Source organism: Rhinatrema bivittatum, chromosome 4 (genome assembly GCF_901001135.1).
Source record: "Rhinatrema bivittatum chromosome 4, aRhiBiv1.1, whole genome shotgun sequence".
In the NCBI taxonomy this organism is placed as follows: Eukaryota; Metazoa; Chordata; class Amphibia; order Gymnophiona; family Rhinatrematidae; genus Rhinatrema; species Rhinatrema bivittatum.
In genome coordinates this window covers 423,383,137-423,407,561 of record NC_042618.1, presented here as the reverse complement: position 1 = coordinate 423,407,561, position 24,425 = coordinate 423,383,137, and the positions used below count along the sequence as shown (strand labels likewise).

Here is a 24,425-nt window from a genome sequence, read left to right as displayed (position 1 = left end):
TGTGCTTTCATGGCACATGCCACTCACAAACATGCTCCTTCTGCAGAGTCTGCAGTGCCAATTGGCAGAGTACTTCTGTCTCTGGATGGCAGCACCCTGATGCCATTCCCAGATGGACAACAGGTCCTGTATTCTGAGGTTTGTTCTTTCTTGCGCCTGTCCCACCCACAAACTGTCTGAATTGCTTCCATGCTTTGGGCAATCCCCATTATGGCTTGGTTAATTTTCAGCGCCTGTCCTTGTGGTTGATAGGAAGTAGATTTTAATGGAAAGGGGGCGTACCTGGAGAAGGAACATGTCTCGTTTTCTTTTGGTGTACTGAAGCAGGGTTTCTTTCGCCGCCACGCGGTCTGTCAGGAGTTAGGACAATTGAGAGACAAATATCACAAGTACAGCAAGAATGAATGCTCCTCCACCTGCCTACAGGAAGCCAGCTTATGGGGCAGCTTCATTTCACTTTCACACAAAACCATTTTCAAACTAGTTTTAAATGTATTTCATGGTGGCTGATGACAATTTCTTTTGTATTTTGAAACTGGTTCCCAAACTTGTACTCAGTGCATAAAGCACATCAAACCCAGGTCTGAAAATGAACCCAGTTCATTCATCAATTAGAAACCAGTTTATGATGTCACTTCATGTCCTGATCACCTGCTTGTGACATCACAGTCATTTCCGCAGAAATGAATTGTGATGTCACAAGAGAGGCTTGTGATTTCTGATGAGAATGTTCAGCATCTAATGGATGAGCCTGCTTTTTTATACACATAAGTTTGCACACAAGCAAAGGAGGAGCATTGAAATCCATACTGAGCAGTGCGGTAACCTCAGCAGGGATATTCAGTGGGATTTACCTAGGTGAGTCTGTCACTGAACGTACCTTCCTAAACTAACCTGGATAACTTTAGGACATACATACCCATTCGGAAAAATTCAGGCCATGTCTGGGAACTCTCCCACCCTCCCTCTTTATCTGGCTAGATTTTACCTGGGTAAAATTTTGCCACTCGGCAGGGTGAGAAATTTAAATCTTGGGGTTTGCCCAAGTTACATAAAAGGTACTCGGCAAATCCTTTTCTTAGTGGCTGAGTGGATTTTTGAGAAATCAGGAATCTTTTTCCTGTCCCTGTTTCTGTAAGAAGTGGGTGCATAGTTGCTTACTTTTTGTGACTTTCAGCCTCCATGTGGGACTTGCTGAGATATCTCTTTCTTGATCTGCAACTTTTTCTTCCTGGATGTCCTCTGCTTGAAGCTCCTTGCGAATTCCACCTGGTTTTGTCTTCATCTGGTCTTTAAGTGATACCTTCTCATGGATTTTTAAATGCTTCTGTCGTTCCAGCTCCTGTATGAATGCACAACTTCATGAGTAAATTCAATGCTCATACAACGTACTAGGCTGAAAGTCCTAGAAACTAAAGGGTAAAGCAGAGAGAATGGTTATGCTCATTCGTCCAGTATCACCCTGCCCATGTGACTCTCGGAATGGAAGAGTGCCTTGAGTTCCAAGCCCAACTTGATCTGTGGCCCCTCTATTGAGCTTGCTGAATCGGGTACCAGTCGTGGCAGTGTATGAGCATCTATTTTCTTACTGACTGAGTTTATCAACTCATTGGACCCTGACCATCAGTCATGAGCTGGCAACACTCCTCAGCCTCAGCCAACAACAGTCAAATCCGAGCCACAATCTTCGATATCAAATGCCTCTCTTTCCCTGTTCCAGTTCACCAAACATTAAAGCCAGACTTCCATCAGGCTAAAGGAAATTAAAAACAAGGAGGGCTTTACTGCTGAAGGGGCAAATGCTGATGAGAGAGAACAGTATGAGGAGGCAGATGGTTTAGGGTAGGGTCACAGCCATAAAATAGAAGGACCATTTTATTTACTTTTCCCCTTTTCATTTAGATTGAACTCACACACATTTTAATTGGTAACACAAGGTGAGTTACATGCAGGGCTTCTAATCAAAGTTTGTATCTGAAGTGATAGAGAGTGAAGTAACAAGGTCGGAAAGAGCATCAGTGGGATTAGAGCCCTGCGCTTTGTGGGGTTGTCAGTCCGTTGCCCTAACCACTGGGATACTCCTCCAGTCCTACTCTGAGGAACATCACCAGGCAAGAGCTCAAAGTGGCGAGAACATTCACAGAGCAAATGGAACTGCAAGACCGTTTCAAGCTGGCCGGTACATTTTTGACAGTCATTTTGAGGGACTATTTTTGGGAATAGTTGAAATAAGTATCAACTCTCCTATTTAAGGCCATTGATCCAGATTAATTTTTTTTGGAGCTGCAAAGAATTAAAATAAAAACAAAATAATAATGCTATGTGTAAGGAAAGTTTAGGGTCTCTCTCACTCTTTCTCTCTTACAGGAAGAACTGGTGGCTGCCCTGCGTCAAAGCAGAACTGGAACCGATCGCTTATTTTATGAGTACAAGATGTGGTCAGGGAGCATTTGGCATGTTCTTGTTCAGAGAAGTGGCAAAGAAGGAAACAAAAATCTTAAGTCTATGCTGAAAAGAAAATAATAGGAAATCCTATATAATGGTACAATACTGTCATAAGAGAAGTCACACGTACAGCCTGCCTCTTTTCTTTTTCTTGCTCTCGGAATAGAAAGAAGTCCATGTCGGGGGGCATTGTGAAGGGGTTTGAGTCCAACTCCTGCCCAGAATCTGCTACATTATCTGCAAAACACAGAAACCACAAGAAGCATTTGTGTGGGATCACCAACCTGTCCTAATATATTTTGGCTCAAAGCCGATATTGCTCCATCAAATTAAATATCTGCCATCCACTTTCCTTAGCGTCCCTTGTTCTCAAGGGTCATGGTTCTATGGGGCACTGTAATCGTATACAAGATGACCTTATGCTCTAGAATCTATGTCACATAAACAGTTATGTTTAGAAAATGCCTATTACTGACATTAGAAAGTTTTCTCATGAACTGTAATATTTCAACCTGGCTGCAGTTTCTTGAACCAGGATTTAATATAACGCTGTTATCTATTATCAACTAACTACTATTTGAGCTGTGTGGGGATTGACTGCAATGTGACACTGTACCATACGATTTCTGGAAAGTTCTAGACGTGTCACAAAACATTTCAGGTTTTGTGAATTACTTTTGAGTTTGGACAACTTTCTACGCAAATAGCTTTCAGGGACAGGAAAGGTTGCATTGCACTAAAAAGAATTTTGTGAAGGAAAGGAAAAGTACCCTTAGCCTTCATCTCTCACTACCCTTCATCTCATGTCCTTTCACATCCACAATGAACTGACTTGTTTCTCAATGCCAGTGGCTGCCATGGAGTGTGTCTGGGTCCTCAGTCATCCAGAGGCCAAGGAAGGGAGCCCAGACAGCAAAGGAGCTCAGCTGTTGAAAGAGCGCTGTTCTGTTTGGGCTTTTTTTTTTTTTTTTAAGCTTCTATACATCTCAGCAAGAAACCCAGGTGGTCTGGAAAGCTCGGGGACAGCAATGTCTCTGGATGATTGCTACACTGCTCCAATAAAAGCTATCACAACATGCAAAGACTCCTGCTTTCTCCAGGGCCCATACAGTGACTAGAACCCTGCACTAGCTCTAGAGGAAAACCAAACTCAGCCAAACCTGAACATCAACGTCTTCCACCCAAAATTCAGCCCCACAAAATTTCGATGGATCCTAAATTTGCCAAAACGTGTTCTCCCAGCTCAGATTTCAGTAGGGCTGGACAGTCGCTCCACCATCCTCACTGCACTCATGCAAATTCCGTAAGCCATCAGGAAGTTGTGAAGTCTGATTTGTTACAACCTTTACCAGATTTTGAAACCTCCAAACCTAAAGCGTGCTACAATATGTTTTCCCGTTTTCCTTCTTCTATACAAGCCATTTTCCCTCCACCATTGCAAGCAAGTCAAATCTGAAAACATCTCCTCAGAAAGTCACCATACCTGATACCACAGATTTGGTTCCTGTTCCAGACTTTGCAGAGTTCAGTATGGACTTTGTCTTAGTCCCTGGATCAATTAGTAAATAAATGAACAATTATAGAAAATACGGCAAATGCGGAAAATAATGTAAAAAAAAAAAGGATATTTCAAAGGATTTTCAAAGGATTTCAAGACGTAGGGTGAACACAGACCTCTCCACACATCTTTGTGGCAGCACTTCACAACTAGTTGGGTCGGTCCTGCCTATATTACAGTTCCAGAGCAACCTGCCCATAGTACAGTTCCAGAGCAATCATCCTCTTATGCATATTAATAAGTGCATGGGAGAAGGAGTCATCTTGCAGTAAACTCATTGGCTCCTCAGAGATCATACTGTGCAGCGGCATTCCAGAAAACCAGCGAAACATGACTGTGATTCAAATACTGTACTTATCCACACATCCTGCCACCCAAGAGAGCTGCCAAAGCACCAACAGCATGGATGGTCATCTTGACAGCATCCAAATGCATTATCGTTGTGTTACCAGGTAGCAGGACCGAAAGGCAAATACATTTTGCTAAATGCAGTGAGCTGCTCTAATGGGTGCTGGGCAAGCTACACTTTAGATTGCGTTCCCCAAATCAGGGTTTAAATGCTTGGCAGATATCTTTCACAGCCTTATACAGATAGATATTTGGAAATTATTAAAGCACTGAACACACATCAGACTTCAACATGGGGCCTGCTGTATTAAAAGGTTTTTCCCATTTTGTATATCTATGAGAAAAATGCTTAATACTTAGGTACCATGATTATTTTTTAAATAAATACAGTTTTTAACATGCACTTATTTTATTAAAACCCCCCACAATCGATTTGAGGCTTCCTTACTGGAAATAACCCCTGAGCCTGTGATCTCAGGGGTTTCAAAGGACTCGGTGGAAGCTCTCACTGTTTCAGATGACATTTTGCAGAGATTCAGTTTCTGTAAGAACGGGTTTTAGCCTTCCTTGTCCTGATCCTGGAGAGGAAGTTTCTTGCTGGCTGCTGCGGTCAGACGACCTAAAACTATGAAGTAATAACAATGAGAATACCACAGTATGAAACAGGCTGATCTTCCCTTGATGAGGTTTTTAAAATTCTCAACAACAACAAAAAAAAAGATTCACAGTTTAGCATTCAGATGAACCTCACGTAAATTCAAAGATTCCATAGCAGCAAGAGCTCAGGCTATGAGAAAATTTCCAATGACAAGATATAGTTGATTAAGGGATTCACATGTAAGAAAACACAATACAGCCCTGCAAATCATAAGAACATAAGAAGTGCCCTTCTGGATCATCAAGCCCAGCCTCCGGCCTCCAACGGTGGCCAGTTAGGGTCAGAAGCACCTGAAAGATTCCCAATAGTTGATCTGTTTCTTATATCTCACTTCTAGGGATAAGCATTGGGGTTCCCAATGTGCTGAAACAATGGGGAGCACTCCCACTGCACCCAGTTCAACCACTTACCTTCTCTTTATACTTTTCAAAGATGTGCCCTGGGTCACTGCATCAGCTGCAGCCTCCCACTAGCTATAATCCTGGAAGGCAAAAATCATCTGTGTGAGCTTTCTTATATGTTTCCTGATCATAGGTTTACAGATTGGGAGAAATGTTGTAGAATATGAAGTGAGGGTACTTTCTTCATCAATTAGCAGAGGTCAATTAGCTATGACATGTGGGTGATGTCATCCGACAGTACAAAAGGACCCTTCTCTCTAAATTCATAGAACTTTTGCTCTACTGAGCATGTGCAGGAATTCACACATGGGCATTGCCGCATGAGGTACCTCAGTCTTTTTTTGTCCTAGCCTCAGCACAGGAAATATTTTCCTAATCATCTTTTTGTTACAAATTTTTGTTGCCTCGCTACATTGGTAGCCTCCCAAAAAGCACTTTTCAGTGCTATACAAAAAAAAAAAGAAGAAGCAGAAATAATACCAACCTTAAGAAGATTCTTCACAGGATGTATAGCTCCAAGAAACTCACAGTAAGTGGTTTCAAAGACTGTCTATGCGGTTGGAAGTTGTCCATTACTGATGGACACTATGTCTGCTACTGCTGCCTGGGACCAGACATGTGGCCGCTGCTAATATTGTGATTGCATGTCTCTGTGGTCACAGAAATTGAGGTCCTGGAAAATGGAGGGACTGCGCAGGACTCTGAGAAGCTACAGTCTATTCTCCTCCCAGAGCGGAACCGCCTCATTCTCCCCAGATGTAGAATTGAGCAGGTGGTCCTCTAAGACAGCAGTTCTCAATCAATGTGTCGCAAAGCACCAGGAAGTGTGTTGTGGACTGGCTCAGTTCACTCGCTGCTGAGAGCCTGAGTGGGACACAGCAGCTGACAAAACTTCCCTCCCTCCTTCCCTGTATTGGCAGTCCATACCTTGTGTGATGTAGCCATGGGTGGGCCTGGGTGGGCCATAGTCCACCCAATCAGTGCTGCCTGACACTGGAAGAGGCCTGAAGAATGTCTGCTTTAAGATCCCAGCCCCACAGTGCTAAAGATGAGAAGGCTACTGCAGGATTCCATCCCTGCAGTGGCCGAAGAAGGAGAAGGCTGCAGCTGATCCCATCCCCAAGGATGGCCATAGGAGTCTGGCAGTCACCAAAGAAGAGGCTGTGTGTGTATGTGTGTGAGAGAGAGCATGTGTGCCTGGGAAAGCATGTGAAAGTAAGAGCTTGTGTGTATATATGTGTGTGTGTGTGTGTATGAGAGCATGTGAGAGTGAGAGCTTATGTGTGTGCATGCAGGACAGTTGGCATGTGTGAGCCTGTGTATGTATGAGAGAGAGCCCACATGTGTGAGAGCCTGCGTTTGTATGTGCGTTTGCATGTGCGTCTGAAAGCTTGCCTGTGTATGAGAGCCCACGAGTGTGTGTGTGAGAGCCTACATGTGTATAAGAAACAGACAGAAAACCTACATGTATACGAGCTTGCATATGTGAGAGACAGAAAGGCTACGTGTGTGAACCTGTATGTATATGAGAGTAACAGTGTGTGTGACAGAGACAGAGAGTTCACATGTGTGTGAACTTGTGTGTATATGACAGAACAAGAGCAAGCCTCTGTGTGTGTGTGTATGTGTGTGTGTATGAGAGAGAGGATAAAGTTTTTGTGGCCCTTCTACCCTCAATCCACAACAATCTTTGCGTGACTGGAAATCAAAAGATCCCAGGTATGGAGAGCTGAATATTTTAAAATCCTTATTATTTTACATTTTTGGGTGTTATTTCATATGTCTGCTGTGTTTGGGAAATATTAGAACAAATGTATATGACTTTTAAAATTATTGAATGTTCATTGGTTCTTTTGATATATTTTCTTTTATTTTTTTAGTATGGTTTTAATATTAGGAATGATGCTTTATACCTCTTGATTGTGTTGCTTGATGTTTTGTGAGGGATGATGATGTTTCTGTTTTACCATTGTTTCACTGCATAATGCAGTTGGGCTTGTTGTGGTTTCCAGTTCAATTTTTGTTGGCGAGTTTCTAGTTATACTTTATTTTCTCTCTATTCTGTATTTGATGAGGATCTGTCTATATTTTAAAGGTCCAGTTCTTGTGTAACTTTAATTGTTTCTGTGAGAGAGCGAGATAGACTAGTTTGGGGTGGGGGGGGGGGGGGTGACTGGTGTATGAGAGAGAGACTGGAGGGGTGATGACTACTGTGTGTGTGTGTGTCTGTGAGTGAGAGAGAGACTGGTTGGGGGGTGACAGGTGTGTGTGAGAGAGAGGCCATTCAAGGGGCAACTGGTGTATGTGAGAGGGATGGCTGTTAAACAGGAAGGGGTAGGACATGAGGTCACAGTAGCTGGGCAGGGAGAGCGATGGGGCGGAAGAGGCTAGGGAGAATTGAGCAGGGGAGGGAGAGAGCACAGGGAAGAGGATATAGGGAGGTTCGGGAACGCTGGGCAGGGATGTGAGAGTGAGGGGATGATTAAAAAGGAGTAATTGGGAGAAGTGAGGGATAATGGATAATTTATTTATTTATTTATTTAATAACTTTTTTATACCGGCATTCGTAGGACACATCATGTCGGTTTACAAAAAACTGAGAAGGAAAGGAAATTACAATGAACAGGGGAGGGGGTAACTGGGTGAGTACACAAGTAAAAGAGAGGATATTTAACAAGCAGCGATACAACTATTTGCATTCGGTTAGGGTTATATATGCAAATGAACTAATATACAATGTTACATGGCATGTGCACTTGACATATTTAGCATGTAGAACTTGATTGCAGTAGCGCGGGGCTTGTGCACTTGATACACAGTGACGGTTACAGAGGGGGGGGGTGTGGGGGGGGGGAGGTTGCAGGGGAGGGGGGTGTGGGGGGGGGGGAAGGGGAGTGATGGGGTGCAAGAGCAATAATATGTCAGTTTTGGGAATGTTCATTTCTTCTATATTTGTACTTTGCTTAGTGCAGGAGGAAACGTATTTCTGTTTCTAGTTCTCCAGTTTTGCACTGCATGCAGAGTGGCGTTTTGTGTATCCATTCCAGTTTCGGTCTCCACATTTGTGGTCTTTTAATCTGTATTTGGTAAAGGTTGGTTCTATGCAGGTAACCTAGGTGAGGTATTTTACTAGCATGTAGACATCTGTATCATTCTTATTTGCTGCAGTTTCTCAATAAGAGCACAGGGCAAAAGGTGAATGCCTCAGCCACCCACTGTCTAGAATCAAAAAACGAGGGGGCAGAAAAATCTCAAATGTCCAATATCTTTGTCCTTGAGAGGTCTTTATTTGTAGTTTCACAGATGTATCACAAGATATTGCAGGCTTATTATGCGTTACACGGTCCCCGACCCAGACCGTGTTAACGTACAGCAACTGCATCAGAAGGGACCAATATTTGCAATTTTGCAATTGTTTGACTGTTAAGTGCAGAGATGTGTCAGTACTCCATTTCAGTTTGAACCTTTGAATGTGATTCGAAACTGGATGTAAAAACATTTATAGAAAGAAGTGCTGTTTTCCCTGAAGCACCCGGTCCATATATTATTAATGTTGCGGCTCCTGGCCGCAGCAGGCCCCGGCCGGTCCCTCCTACCTGCTTCTCCGCTCGCCTCCCCTGCAGCCCGGCGCGGCGTGACTCGCTCTGCAGCAGGCTGACCACGGCCTACCACATGGCCGCAAACGCCGTCCTCCTCCGTCCGGCGGGGGCTCTCCCTAGGCGCGCGCGTGGGCGGGAGGCCCTACCCTTTAAAGGGGCCGCGGCGGGAATACTCAGCCCGGCCCCGGAAGATGACATCACTTGGGAGGGGTATTTAAACCCCACAGCAGCCTGCAGTCCTTTGCCTTTGCAACAGGCCGTCTCCTCAGAATGCTAGTTGCTGTCCAGATGTCTTCGTTCCTGTTCCTGCTTGATCCTGTTCCTGGTTCTGTTCCTGCTTCTCCAGTCCTTGTGTTCCTGATTCCATTCCCGGTGTTCCAGTTCCTGCTTTCCTGCCTGTGCCTTCATTCCAGTCTTCGGTCTTCTCCTTGTTCCCTAGCTCCTGTGTCCCAGTCTTCGGCTTGATCTCCTGGTTTGACTTCGGCTTGTCTTCTCGCTTCAGCTTGCCTGTCTGCTGCCCATCTCGACCCTTGGACTGGTACTTCGCTCTAGACTGTCTGCTGCCTGCCTCGCTCTAGACTGCCTGCTGCCTGCCTTAGATCTTCTGCCTGGACTTCGCTGCCAGTCCAGACCCGGACCTCTGATCCTGCCTTCTTCATCAGCTTCACCATCGTCTTTGAGGCACCCGCACCTAAGTCCTGCAGGCCCCGGCACCCAAGGGCTCAACCTGCGGGGAACGAGGGCTGGTATAGGTGAAGGTCCTGTTGGGTTGTCCTCACCAGCTCCACCCTCTGGAGACGAGACCCATTGGGGGCAATCCCTCAGTGGTCACCACCACTCGCTCCGGCCCAAGGGTCCACAATCCTAACAATTAACCTATGGCTCTGTTGTCAGATAGTCAAATATTTGCATAATTGTGGTTATTGGTCCCTTCTGATGCAGTTGTTGTATGAAACACGGTCCATGTCAGGGGACCGTGTAACTCATAATAAACCTGCAATATCTTGTGATACATCTGTAAGACTACAAATAAAGACCTCTCAAGGACAAAGATATTTGAGATTTCTCTGCCACAGTTTCGCAATAAGCCATGCATTGGTGGTGCACTACTGCCTTTTCATAAAAGTGAGTGTTGCTATGTTATGGCAGGTATGTTACACATTTACTAGTGGTTTACTTTTTTAAGGTTTTATATTTTACAATGTGCCTGATAGTAGAGGGAGTTAGTGTTGCTGTTATTGGTACCAGAATCGGATTATCTTTTTTGTATGGTAAATTGTGCGGGGAAATATCCTAGTTCTGCTGTGCACCCATTGTTGGGGGGAGGGGAGTTCCTGTGGATGCAGAATATGAGGTAGATCTTAAATAAGTACGCCGGATTTTATAAGATACGCGCGTAGCCACGTGTATCTTATAAAATCTGGGGTTGGCGCGCGCAAGGCTGCGCAAAATCAGGCTGCGTGCGCCGAGCCGCGCAGCCTGCCTCTGTTCCCTCTGAGGCCGCTCCGAAATCGAAGCGGCCTCGGAGGGAACTTTCCTTCCGCGTCCCCCCACCTTCCCCTCCCTTCCCCTATCTAACCCACCCCCCAGCCCTATCTAAATCCCCCCTCCTACCTTTGTTGTGCAAGTTACGCCTGCTTGAAGCAGGCGTAACTTGCACACGCCGCTTTGGCATCCCCTGGCACAGGCCGCAGTGCCGGGGGACTCGAGATGGCCCTCCCGGCCCGCCCCCGAACCCGCCCCCTGACCCCATACACGCCCCTCCCGCCCCTTTTACGAAGCCCCGGGACTTACGTGCATCCCAGGGCTTTGCGCGCACAGGCGTCCTATGCAAAATAGGTGCACCGGCGCACACGTGCAGGGCTTTTAAAATCTAGCCCTATATGTTTACAATTAGCCTCATGACAGTCAATGTTCAGAATGTCACTCATGTGAGCATCATCTGTCAGGTATGTCCCAACAGAAAAAAGGTTGAGAACCACTGCTCCAAGAGGTCTCCCCCATCAGCAGAACAGGCCAGATCCTTGGGGTCGAGCAAACCAAAAAACAAAGAAAAGAAATGCTCTGCCGAGCTGGCAGTGCACCCAGCGCCAAAAAAGCATCAATTGGTGCCTACCATGCAGCCGACACACCATTCTCCAGCCCTGGCACTGTTAACAGACGCAGCTCTGGCAACTTTGATGCATCGCTGTTGACGCATCTGGCCCTGGCAACATCAATGCATCTGTCCCTGGCGCTGTTGACACATCATTCACCGGTGCCATTGATGCATCAGTCTCTGGCACTGTCAACATGCAGGGCTTCATTGAAGCACAAAGCATCAACATCATTGATGCATAAAGCACCAATGAATAAATCCTCTACATACAAGCCTCAGAGCTTGCAATGCATCGAGCCTTGACACCAATATTGCTCCAAGAGATAGAACATGTTACTCCATCTTCAATGCACCAGGCAGTGGTGCTACTGACTCAATTATTTTCTACTTTAACAATACAAAGTGATGGATCCATGGGGGAAGAAGATGAGGTAATGCACTTACCCTTACCAATTTCCAGGACAATGTCACCATCCAGACTATCAGAACAGGGCCTTCTCCGGATCCCATTTATTCAGTGGTTCCCTTAATTTCCAACTGGCCTCCAGTGCAGATCTTTCAGAGTCCAGAGAAGGTACATGGAAACTTCATCCTAGTATCAGAAAAGGATGTTCCACCTCCAATACCCAGTCAAAAAGCATGTCAGCCCTTGGACCAAGTGGAGGAACTGATGAAATTGTTTTTTTACTCCTCTAGCATCCAAGGATAAAGAGGTACTTTCCAACCTCTCCTTTCCAAAATATCAGATTCACTCCCACAAGATGGGAGTCCCAGTTTCCCCAGCAAGGGTTGACATTCCATCAGATCCCCCATAAGGTGGGTCTAGTTTCAAACATTCATTTACAGCAGAAGTACACCCCTCCAAGTTGACTAAGGTCAACTCTTCAGTCACCAAAGTCATCAGTGGGATCCTGGATTAGTGTTCCATCCCCTCTTGAATATGAAGAGGGATCGACAGGGTTTGCCCCCATCCCATATCTGAACCTTTGGAACACTCGTCTCTGTTGGAAGACCTCTCTTATTCCCGATTTCTGGACAAGTTGGGAACAGCGTTCTGAATCAATGTTTATAGGGACAAGGACCCTAAAGCAAAGGCATGATGTTGCATACTAATGTCGGTATATAAAAGTTTCAAATAAATAAATAAATAAATAAAACAAAGGTTTTCGGTCTTCAAATTCTGGAGACCCCATCGGAACCAGCAGCCATCCCAATTCATGATACTTTGCAGGAGTTACAAATTAGAATGTGAGAGAACCCAATTTTCCACTCACCAGTATCACGAAAATTGGACCTCAAGTACAGAGTGCAAAAAAAACTGGGATTTGGAGTAGTACAACTACCGCATCAATCAGTAGTGGTGGAGTTGGCTCTGAAAAGATCAAAGAAAACAAGAATTTTTTTCTAACACCCCACCAGGGAACATCCCAGTTTTCTGGACAATTTTGGTTATACAGTATTCTAAAGCTCCATGCTTAATACACAAATATCTGCTCATCAATTTTAAAAGGTTCAGTTCTTATATGACAGTTGCAACTACAGAAGCCATTCTTCCATCAAATAATACCTCCTCAGTGTATCCACAGTCATTTCATGACACAAAACAATTTATATGCCATCTGATTCGCTCAGTCTATAAAGCATTTTATATGACCACCCATTCTTCCTTGGCCTCTATAGAAGCATGTTGAATGGCTTGTTTGCAGGCCAGCAGTTTAGGGACAATGCACATGATAAGCTAGTGGATGTCTCCTGCCTCTCTGGAGATAAAATCAGGGAGAAGGTTGCTCAAATCATTTGGCAATTCAGTCTCTCTCAACTGTCTCAGAGCAACAGTCTGCTTCACACTGACCATACTATACTTTTAAAAGGCCATACTCCCAGAGATGCCCCTTGTGTAACAGTTTTAAAAGTACAGAGCAATACATCTGCTTCCATAACAGCAACAGCTTCCAGTCCGAAGTCAGCAGCAAGAACTCCATCAACCAAAGGCAGCACAACAGGCCAAACCAAAGCCTGGGCCAAGTTTTTGACCACACAAACTCAACAGCCATACTCCCTGGTGGAAGGGAGAATCCAACCCTACCAGGAGGAGTGCAACAAGATTACCAAACACCGCTGGGTACTCAATTGGGGAATCTCGATATTGCTTATGCTTTTACCAACTTCCCATAATTCCTCATTGCTCAGCCTTCAATTCGAATCAGTCTCATTCAGCACAACTCTGCCTGGATGTGGAATTGCTTCTCAGCCAATGAGTAATAGAACCTGTTCTACCCCAGTAGCATGGTCAGGGTTTCTACTCCTGTCATTTCCTTATCTCCAAGAAAACTGAGGGATTGAGACCCATCCTTGTATTTAAGAAGCCTGAACAAAAATCTGCTCTGGCAGAAACTCAAAATAAACTCCCTTCACACAAATCTCCCCTTCCAAAAGAAAAAGTGGATGTGTGCCCTGGATTTGTAGGATACCTATACTCATATCCTCATCCATCCTTCCCTCTCATGTGCTTTATCTATGCTTTGTTGTGGATTCCTCTCACTACCAGTACCGAGTACTCTACTTCAGACCAATAGCAGAACAGAGGGTCTTCATCAAATGCCTAGCTTAGTGGCAGCACACCTTCATCGTCAGAGCATCCAGGTCTTTTCATACCTAGATGATTGGCTAGTGTCAGCAACCCTTCATCCTCTAAGAGGGAGCCCCACTCCAGCTGCGTCCTCATCAAGTAGCATTAGTGAAGGATGCTTCCATGAAAAGAAGGGGAGCCTACACAGGCCTCTACCAAATTCAAGGGACTTAGTTTATTATTTATTAAATACTTATATGCCACTTTATCCAAGGTCTAAGGGGCTTACAACCATACATCCATAATTAAAATCAATAAAAACATAAATAACAATGAATCGAGTAAAAAACATAAGACTTTTGGTACATCAAAACATAAAAGCTGTAGTTTAAAATCCATTATTCCCTGACAATAATAAAGCATCCGATTAGCACTTTAATTCAAAGGCTTGACAAAAATGAAGGATTTTCAATTTCCACTTGAAAGTCTTGAAACAGGCCTCCTTCCTTAAGTGTCCAAAAGATTGTTCCATAATAATGATCCAGCAACAGCAAGCATGCAGTCCTTTGATTCCGCAAGCCAAATAAAACATGGCAAGGGAACATCCAGCAGATATTGACTGGTTGATATTAAATTCTGCTCCAGTCTATAAATCGTAAGCAAAGAACTGATACATGAAGGACTTGGTCGCTAATAGAAAGACAATTTCAGATCAACCTTCTGGAGCTTCAAGCAATCAAATATGCTTTGACTACTTTCACACATCTTCCCCAGGGGAAGAGCATTCTTATTCAAACCAACAACCCCCATGTTCTAAGGGAACAAACAAGGCAGCACAGGGTTATGGACCCTTTTCCAGGAGGCGATAAACATATAGGGATGTGCATGCAAGCCTCAAGCTGTCCTGTAAGCAACCTACTTTCCAGGAATTTCCAACACATTAGCAGATCACCTCAGCATAGTATTTTGCCCACGCGAATGGTCTCTACAACTATCAATTGCCAACAATTGACCTCTTTGCATCAGAAGAAAACAGAAGTGGAAAACATTTGCTCCATTCTACCAAGTAAACTCAGAGCCACACAGGATACTTTTCTGCTCTATTGGAGTGCAGATATCATGTATGCTTTTCCACCGATTCCACTGAATGACAAGATGGTACATAAAGTTCTTGAAGAACAAGTCTGACTGATTTTTAGTGCTCCAGCATGGCCCAGACAAGTTTGGTTTGTGAACCTGGGATAGCTGACCAGCACCCCTCCAATCCATATATGGGTGCAGATCCATCCTTACTAATTCAAGAGGAAGGATGTCTATATCATCTGAACCTTCCCTCCCTCAACCTGACAGCATAGATGTTGAATGCTCATTGATTGCATATTTTACCTTGCTCAAAGAGGTTGAGGATATAGTAGTATCTGCTTGGAAGCCATCTATTAGAAGAGCTTATAGATTCAAATGGAAAAGGTTCTCATCTTGGTGTCTTCTGACTTCCTTCATCCCATTTACATGTGAACCAAAAGATCTATTCAAGTACTTACTTTCTCAGTCTTCTTTGGATGTCAGTACTTCATCAGTGAAAGTTCATCTCAGTGCTATAGCGGCATATCAGTTCCAAATTGAGAGGAGACCAATCTCAATACATTCATTGGTACTCAAGTTCATGAAAACCTTATGGCATACTAAAGGGGTTATTTACTAAGCATTTTTCCCAGAGACACAGAATGGGAGTAAAGCCTTATTAAATCAAGCCCTAAGTTTCCAGTTGTCAAACTTCCTGTTCCATGGAACCTGCTCATGGTTCTAGCACAGCTAATGATGCCTCCATTTGACCCCTTGGAGTCAACATCTCTGAAGTTTCTCATGTGAAATGTATTATTCCTAGTTGCAATCACACCAGCCAGAAGAGTAAGTGAATTCCAGGCTTTGGTTCATTAGACTCCTTATATGCAATACTTTTACAATAGGGTGGTGCTCCACACACACCCAAAGTTTTTGCCAAAGGTGGTATCGGCTTTTCAAATTAATCAAGCCATCATCTTTCCAAGCCCTTTATCCCTTAGACTGCAAAAAGACCTTGGCGTACTACAGAATGAAAACTCAGCCACATTGCCAGGCCTTGCAGCTATTTGTTTCTTTCAAACCTAAGTGGGCATAGTGGTAGTAAAATGAACATTGTCTAATTGGCTGGCAGAATATATTGTGCATTGTTAGGTCCCAGCAGGCATCCATATCATAGACTCTATCAAGGCACATTAAGTGACAGCCATGGCCATGTCAGTGGCTTATCTGAGTGCTGTATCTATTGAAGATATTGGGTCATATGTCCACACCTGTGAGCCATTTGTGCTACGATGTTGATGCAGCTTTGTAGGCGAACCTTCAAGGCCTATGCCGGCAGCTTCCAAATATGTCCTGTAGTGGGACAGAATGGAGCTTCATCTATACCAGCTGCCTCCCCCACAGGTTGAGCCCTTGGGTTCTGGTGGCCAGCAGGTCTTAGGCGACTCCCTAGGATGATGAAGAGAACTAAAGTCCAGAGGTAACCAGGGTCAGGGCAGGTAGCAGATTAATGGAGTCAGAGGCAGGACAAGGTTGTGATAGGTGGCTAATGAGAATTGCCAGGTCCAAGCAAGAGGTCAGGTCTGAAGAGTTAGGCCAAGAGTAGACAAAGATACACAGGAGACACTGGATGAGACTAACAAGACAAGGCAAGGCTGGACAAGACATGGCTAGAGAAACAAGGCTGGATGAGGCAAGGTTGAAAGACAAGGCAAGGCTGGAGAGACAAGTCTGGACAAGACAAGTCTGGATGAGGCAGACTGAAAACGCAAGGCTGGACAAGGCAAGGCTGGATGATAAGGCAAGACTGGAAGACAATGCTGGACGAAGAAACAGGAACACAAGACACAGAAACCAGGAATACTAGGCAATGCACACTGCAAGGTAGAAGACCTGCTGCTGAGACGGTCGATAGTCTGAGGCTGCCTTAAGTAGTAGCAGCAGTGACAACACTGGAAGGTGCCAGGGTTGGGTTTCCTATACTGGGCCTTTTAAACGCAAGTGCACACTATACATGCACGCACCTAAAGCAAAGTCTAGGAGGGGCAGGAGCATGGCGGGGCCTGGATGCCACACTGGTGTGCAAGCCACACAGCACAACCCTGGTAGGCTGGAGCAGTGTTCCTTCTGCAAGCGGATTGAAGTGGCATTGGAGGTAAGTGAGACAGCTTGCAGGGCCTTTCCACGAGCTGCATATCGTAACAGTACCCCCCCAGTACCCCCCCTCCAAAACTGCCTCCCCAGTTTTCTGGGCCTAGGTTTCCTGGGAAATCTCCTGTGGAATTCAGATATGAGTTGGAGGAGCTTGCAGATTGGAAGCCAGCTCCCAAGATTTCTCCTCGGATCCATAGTTTTTCCAATAGATAAGATACCGCAACTGGTTGCAGTCTCTTTGGAAATCTAAAATCTCCTGGACCTTCAATTGAGTATCTTCTTCCATAACAATTTTGGTGGTCTGGAGAGGCACTCTGCTCGACCAAGAGAGAATTACAGGTTTCAACAGAGAGATATGGAAAACATCGTGAATCCATAAAGATAATGGTAATTTGAGCTTGTAAGCCACAAGATCCAATTGTTGCTCAATGGGAAATGGACCCACGAATCGTGGTGCAAATTTTAAGGATGGTATCTCCAAGTGTAGGTTTTTAGTGCTGAGCCAAACCAGATTTTCTGGATGAAGTTAAGGTGCTGGGCAATGTTTCTTGTCTGCATGTTTTTTGAAACATACCGCCTTTAGCTCTAGGAGATGGTGTGTCTTCTGCCAAAGTTCCTGGAGTTCCTGTCCTTGCCAGGCAAGAGACAGAGGTTGGAACAGGTCTTGCTATATGGGGATGGCGCCCAAATACTATGTAGAAAGGTGATGATCCTGTGGAACTGTTCACTTGTTATTATGGCATAATTTGGCCTATGGGAGGAGGGACATCCAGTTATCCTACCATTGGTTGAAAAAGGCTCGTAGAAAGGCCTTGAGATTCTGATTTACTCACTCGGTTTGTCCATTGCACAAGCCTGAACTTACCTGTCTGAGAGGATGTGAAGGAGGAGCCCAGGCAGATGGAAAATGTATTGGACAAAGAGTTTACCAATTCAGGCATGAATGAGAGGCCCGGAAAGTCCATGAAATGAGCCATCTTAGAATATCTATCCACTACCACCCATATTGTGGTGTTGCCGCCGGAGAAGGTAAGGTCAGTGACAAAGTCAGTGGCCAAATGGGTCCAGGTTCCTTAGTGGCTGGCAGTGGCTGTAACATCCTCCAAGGATGTGCTCGCACACTGTTATTCATGGCACATGTATTTATTTATTTTTTATTTAAATTCTTTTAATATACCGATGCTCAAGACCAGGTCTTATCGTACCGGTTTACAATGAACTAGGGGGAAAAAACCAGTTAACAATGGAAGCAAGAAATTACATTATAACAGGGAATGTGGAACTTGGTTGTTAGAGAAAAAGGATAGGTTAAACAATTTCTAACTGGAGAACAAAGCAAATAAGCAGAAACGTGAGTGTTTACATGGTAAGCATTATATACAAAAAAGACTCTACGTAACACTTCAGGTCGGTCTTTATCTTGGGTCACCAGTAGCATCAGACAATTAATTCCAAGTTTCAGGTGATACTTGGGTGATTTGCCAAGCGGAAGTCATAAGCCCACTGAAGAACTTTCTGTTGTAGGTGTCAGGGAACCACAGTTTTCACAGGAGGAACTGTGAATGTGGTACCAACCACAATCTTTGCAGGGTCGATGATATGCCATGGGGATTCCAGAGAGTCCTCAATATCAAAGGAACATGAAAGGACATCAGCTCATCAGTTTTTCTCAGTGGGCCAGTACAGCAACTCAAAGTCAAACCAATTAAAAAATGACCAGCGAGCTTTCTGAGGGTTCAATCTCTGTGCTTCAAGGTTTTTGTGATCCCATAGTTACTGGGTGCTTGGCTCCTTCCAACAGGTGTCACCACTTCTCTAAGACTAGCTTGACTGCTAGTAGCTCACAATCACCAATGGTGTAATATTTCTCTGCCGGAGAGATTTTTTTTTAAATTAGGAGTAGGTCACGAGCATACCATCTGATTATGCTGTAGGAGGACAACTCCTACCCCGAGGATATATGCATCTACCACCAGGATAAATGGCTTGGATGGATCTGGGTGGTATAGGCACAAATCAAGGACAAACTCCTCGTTGAGACGCTGGAAAGTTTGGATAGCATCCGTGGTCCGGTTTTGGTGTCCAAACCCTTTTTAGTTAGGACTGTGAGCGGGGCCACCAAGGAGGAGTAATCATGGATAAACTACCTATAGTAATTTGTGAACCCCAGGAAGTGCTGCAGCACCTTAAGGCCCACAGGCAAGGGGCCACTCTAATATGGTCTTTAATTTATCTGGGTCCATGCATAGGCCTTGGTGAGAGATAATACTGTTTATCCCAAGAAGGGAAGTTCTTCTTGTTCGAAGGTACACTTCTCTAACTTGATACAGAGGTCGTGCTCACTGAGTCTCTGGAGGACCTGTTTCACATCGGTATATAAAAGCTTCTAAATAAATAAATAAATAAAAACCTTAAATATTAGAAGCAGGTGATGTCATTGAAAGGTGCAGGGTTTGGGATACCCACATTGGTCCCTTTAAACATAGGTGCATGTGTGCTAGAAGGAGCAGGAGCATGGTGGGGCCTGGATGCTGTGTTGGTGTGCGCAGAGTTCCTGTCGCGTGCAGATTGAAGCGACATCGGGAGTAAGTGAAATGGCACACAAGGCCTTCCCATGAGCCGCACAACACATTCATGTCCCATTACTGTCTGGACAATTTATTAAAAAGTGATAGTAAATTTGGACAAGTAGCTTTGTGCAATCTATTTACCAATTAGTCCACTCTCTATGGTAGGGTTCAGGTTGCTTATTCAGTAAGTGTTCTGCTACAACCCCCAGCATGGGACTTCCCATGTGTCATGGCTAATTCAGCTCTGCTTGACAACGGAGAAAGCAAGTTTACTTATCGTAAATGGTATTCTCTGTAGACAGCAAGTTGAATTAGCCATGTTACATATCTAGCCACCTCCTTGCAGAATTGACTACTTACCTAGACTTAGCTCTATTATCAACTGAGGTATCTCACAAGGCAACGCCCGCATGGGAACTCCCACACATGCACAGTACAGCAAAAGCTCTATGAGTTTAGAGAGAGAGGTCCATTTGGCACTGTCAGATGATGTCTCCCACATGTCATGGCTAATTCATTCTGTTGTCTACGGAGAACATTGTTTATAGTAAGCAAATTTGCTTTCTTCATGGGAAAAAAACTATGAGTTTACTAAAAGAGATTGCACTGCCTACAGGAAGACAGGTTGCAACAAAAACTTCTAAGGGGATCCCTCTCACGTCAGTGGCATGTGGTACTGAATCAGAGGTTGTATGCATGCATAACAATTTAAAAAATTGCAATCTTGTGCATAGTTTTCTGTATGTGTTAGCACTCAGGTCAAAAGTACAAAATTTATAAATCAAGAATGAGGATTCACCAAATTAAAAAGTGTTCTCGTTTGTAACTGTCTAAAGAACTTTCTGGCCCAGTACTACTTGTGAATCCACTTATTCTAAAGGAAACTGCAAGTTCCATCCCAGATTTTCTCTTACAAGTAAATTCAGCCCTCAGCCTGCCCCCCCCCCCCCAGTCCACACACACACACTCACTCTCTCTCTCTAATTCTCATCCCCAAAGAACATTCTGAAATGGATTCAAATGCTAAGAAATGAGACTTGATCTGTGACAAAGCATGAGCATTAAAACTTTTAGATGACTACATGCAGCCTTAAGTCATATCTGAAAATAAAAGTCCATTCCTGAGCCTTCAGTTGGTAATAAATGCATTGGATAAATCTCTTGGGGCCTATGTGCTTGCTATAAAGATAATATTCAAAAGGGTATGTCCTGCAAACTTTAATGTTAGCCAGAAAAAGCCTGAGATTTAAATTTCCCGCCCCTCTCAGAGGTTAAATTTTAACTGGGTAAGTTAAGTGATGGATGCAGCATTTCTAAATCTAGAGAATGTGTATTTCTATATTTCTAAGGCCAGCATGGTGTGGAGGAGAAAGGGAAATGGGAAGAGTTCTGAGGTCAGAGAGAGAGAGAAAGAACATAAGAACATAAGGTCAGACCAAGGGTCCATCAAGCCCAGCATCCTGTTTCCAACAGTGGCCAATCCAGGCCATAAGAACCTGGCAATTACCCAAACACTAAGAAGATCCCATGCTACCGATGCCAGCAATAGCAGAGGCCATTCCCTAAGTAAACTTGATTAATAGCCGTTAATGGACTTCTCCTCCAATAACTTATCCAAACCTTTTTTGAACCCAGCTACACTAACTGCACTAACCACATCCTCTGGCAACACATTCCAGAGCTTTATTGTGCATTGAGTGAAAAAGAATTTTCTCCGATTAGTCTTAAATGTGCTACTTGCTAACTTCATGGAATGCCCCCTAGTGCCCACTGTCACTAATCCATGTCAATCTGGGGGGGGAGGGGGCAGTTTGACTTCCTTAGCCTTTGCACCCAAAGAGCAGGGATCGGTTGGCTGGGGGAGAGGGAGCACCATCAACAATTTTCACCCCGAGTGCCACTTGCCTTAGAGCTGACTCTGGGTACACTTGTGTTTTTTGTTGGTGGAATTGCTGTGTAAGCTAATTTCAGTTTTCGCACAAGGCGCCAATAAGCCAGGAGTCAGCCCTGGCTACGGGCCCCGGTCTTCACCCTACTGCCCAGCTGGTGCCGCCCAAACCTCCCAAGCCAGGAAGTGGCAGTGTTACATAAGCTACAGTCTTTTACTTAAATATCTGGAGATGAGATGGGAGGTAGGATTAGGGGTGGGCTGAGGCAGAGCTTTTTGTATAACATTGTAGGGGTGGGTGGGAGAGTAAGGGATCCCACAACCACACTTTTTTTTTTTTTATCTGTGGCAGTCTTTGAAGCTGTGCTGGCACACTGCCCCAAAGCCAGAGCCAATGTTTCCATTAGACATACCAGGCAGTTGCCTAGAGCATACAAATTTTAGACTGGCAAAATCCAGCTAGCACAAGGCCTAGAAAACTATGCCAGAACTAATTCTGCCAAAGAAGCAAGTGCTGTGCTGAAGCTACTGCCATTAAATAAGATGGCGGAGAGAGATGCATGACTGAAGGTTTGCCTATGGCTAGAGGCAATTCTACTATTAGACAGGGTGAAGCAGTCACCTCAAGTGGCAAAATTTTGGGGCGGCAAAAACTGCCCCCCCCCCAAAAAAAAACTTGATAGCTTCATTTTTCTGCCAAAAGAATCTAAAAGTCCCGCTCAGTGACACGGGTAGAAAAGGTGCCAGTATGGTTCCCATCCCCACCAGCAGGAAGACAGCGGCACGATTTGCTGACATGGTGGGCAGCAGAGAGTTCTGCGCGGGTGCGGCAGCGCTATTTGATGACATACTGGTGGGAGTTCTCCAGCCCCACCGGCAAAAAGAATGGCATGCACCTGTCACATGGGTTAATCTCAGCTCCTGATCAGATTGTCTGCCAGCAGCGTAAGTAAAAAAGAGTGGCTGCGGCAGAGCCCAACCTGCCTTGGCCCGAGGAAAGGCCCAAGCCCCGAAGAAAGGAGGGGAGGTATATATGAGAGGGAGAGACTGCAAGTGTGTGTGTGTGTATTCCTGGGATGTGACAGGATTACCAGCTTCCTATAAATATTAGAACTGCCTCTCTCTCTGCCACTCCTCTGGGAACCTTGATCCTGCCTCTCTCCTTCTCCAGCATTTCAAGTGGCCAAAAAGACCAAATTCCAAACCCCTTGCCATCTCTCTGATTTGACCTGTGCCACATGGGGGCAGCCACCCCTGCCTACTGCACCAAATACTCTTGTACTAGCTCTGCCTGGATATTTTATGCCTTCAGAATTTGATACCCTAGGCAGTTGCCTCTATTTAAATCCTGGTCTGGAGGTGGGTGGGGGAGGTCCCCACAGGGGCTGTCGGATTCCCCCAATTAACTACATTATAGGCAATATTAAGTAAGCTGGTGAGCAGCAAAATTACCTGGATAGCTTTATCCTGCGTAACTTTAGCAGGGCAAACTCTGCAGAATATCCAGTTATAGTTAACCAGATCACTTTACCCACATAACTTTCCCGGTCCCCGGTTTACTCATTATTTATTTATTTATTTATGGTTTTTATATACCAGAGCTCCTGTATACAATACATATCGCTCCGGTTCACAGAGAACAGTAATAATTACTGCCGGGTGGCAGTTTACATGGAACAGTTTACAAGGAACAGTTTACGAGGAACAGTTAACATGGCCATTTGCATGGAACAAATCATTATGGGCCTATAAAGGTTTTCTCCCATTTTGTATCTAGGGGAAAAATACTTAGTACTCCAGCCTCTAATAAGATTGCATCTCAGTGCAAAAGAGCGCAATGCAAACCAAATCAAATTGCTGCCTGCTTCCTTATTCCATTTCTGCCTGTTGCGCTGCATCGGGCTACTCAGCTTCAGAACTGGCGATTATCGAAAGGGAGAAAGAGTTGCAAAACTGGCGCACTTTTTGCACTGCAGACGGAGCAGAGTCCATAAATTCTTCCCGCCACACCCTCCACCCCTGCTGCCACTCACCGGAGCTTCCGCGGAATCTCGGCGGCCCGCGTTCGCTCTTTGCCTTTCATATGTTTGCGTTACCAAGGAAACGAATTCTGCCTTTGCCGCAGCAGCTTGACGTCATAAAGAGAAGCCAGGCAGACGACTGTGCTGCAGAGCCTCGGTGCAGTTAGACAAGAAGGATCTTCGCAGTTATTTCTGATGAACTGCAGCATGGTCTTGCAGGACATTAGCGCGGAATAACAGGGTCATTTGGTTAGACCCAAGGCTGAAAGTGAGAGAAGGCGGAGGTATTTTGTTTATAGCCGTTTCCCTTCTTCAATCACTAATCCTGAAATGAAACTAGATCAGAAATTAGAAGGCCGATTTTAGCTCCAAAGCTCTATACATGACCTACCAATACACCCTAAAATCTAGTATCTGATGGTTGGAGGCCTCCGTGAGCCTCCATTTTTCATCTAACTAACTACCTGAACAACTGTCAGAATATTTCTTTTCACTTTAAACCCGGGAATATAAAAGCATAAAAAGGAATGCAGGTCTTGTGCTCAAGCCAAGTCAAAAAAATTACATAAAACAGACCTAGACCAAGAATAAAGGATGAAAAAGTATGATTTAGAAAAAAAGATGGTAAAAAAATGCAGGCAGGAAGATGTATTCTATTTTCTTACTGTGCTTAAGCACCTCAGTTTTCCTGTTTGATCAGAGTTACAGAGTCCCTGCTTTGCAATGATCTCCTTGGGCACTGTAGCTGTATCGGATCCCATTCAACCACAGTCTAATAGTTTTAGAGTTGACCATAGACCATCCAGAAGAATTTTGGAAAGATTAGACTAAATGTATTAGAAATGCTGCAAACTTGCTGACTCAGGCTTCTACTAAAGGTTTTCTGTTACTTTGGGGTCGATACAATAAAATGTGCCTAGCCTAGCGCACTGGTTTACGCACAGCTGGATGCGCGTTTTGGACGTGCTAGACTAGCCCCTGATGCAATAAGGAAATTAGCACATCCAAAACGTGCACCCAAACAAATTCATAGCCAATAGCACTCATCACATGT

At 44.6% G+C, this 24,425-nt stretch overlaps 1 protein-coding gene across 3 annotated transcripts in view; it reads right to left on the bottom strand.

Moving 5' to 3' along the window:
• CFAP100 (cilia and flagella associated protein 100) overlaps positions 1-23,444 on the bottom strand; it is a 98,640-nt gene extending 75,196 nt beyond the window's left edge. For 2 of the 3 annotated variants that reach the window (XM_029601364.1, XM_029601366.1), the window contains exons 1-7: positions 23,384-23,444; positions 5,420-5,490; positions 4,800-4,976; positions 3,929-3,994; positions 2,576-2,682; positions 1,162-1,342; positions 283-350 (exon numbers count right to left, since the gene is read on the bottom strand). In XM_029601364.1, coding sequence (XP_029457224.1) covers positions 283-350; positions 1,162-1,342; positions 2,576-2,682; positions 3,929-3,994; positions 4,800-4,875 — 498 coding nt within the window. In that variant the 5' untranslated portion in view covers positions 4,876-4,976; positions 5,420-5,490; positions 23,384-23,444. The remainder of the gene's footprint in view (positions 1-282; positions 351-1,161; positions 1,343-2,575; positions 2,683-3,928; positions 3,995-4,799; positions 4,977-5,419; positions 5,491-23,383) is intronic. The other variant, XM_029601365.1, reaches the window with a different exon arrangement.
• Between the last annotated feature and the right edge of the window lie 981 nt (positions 23,445-24,425).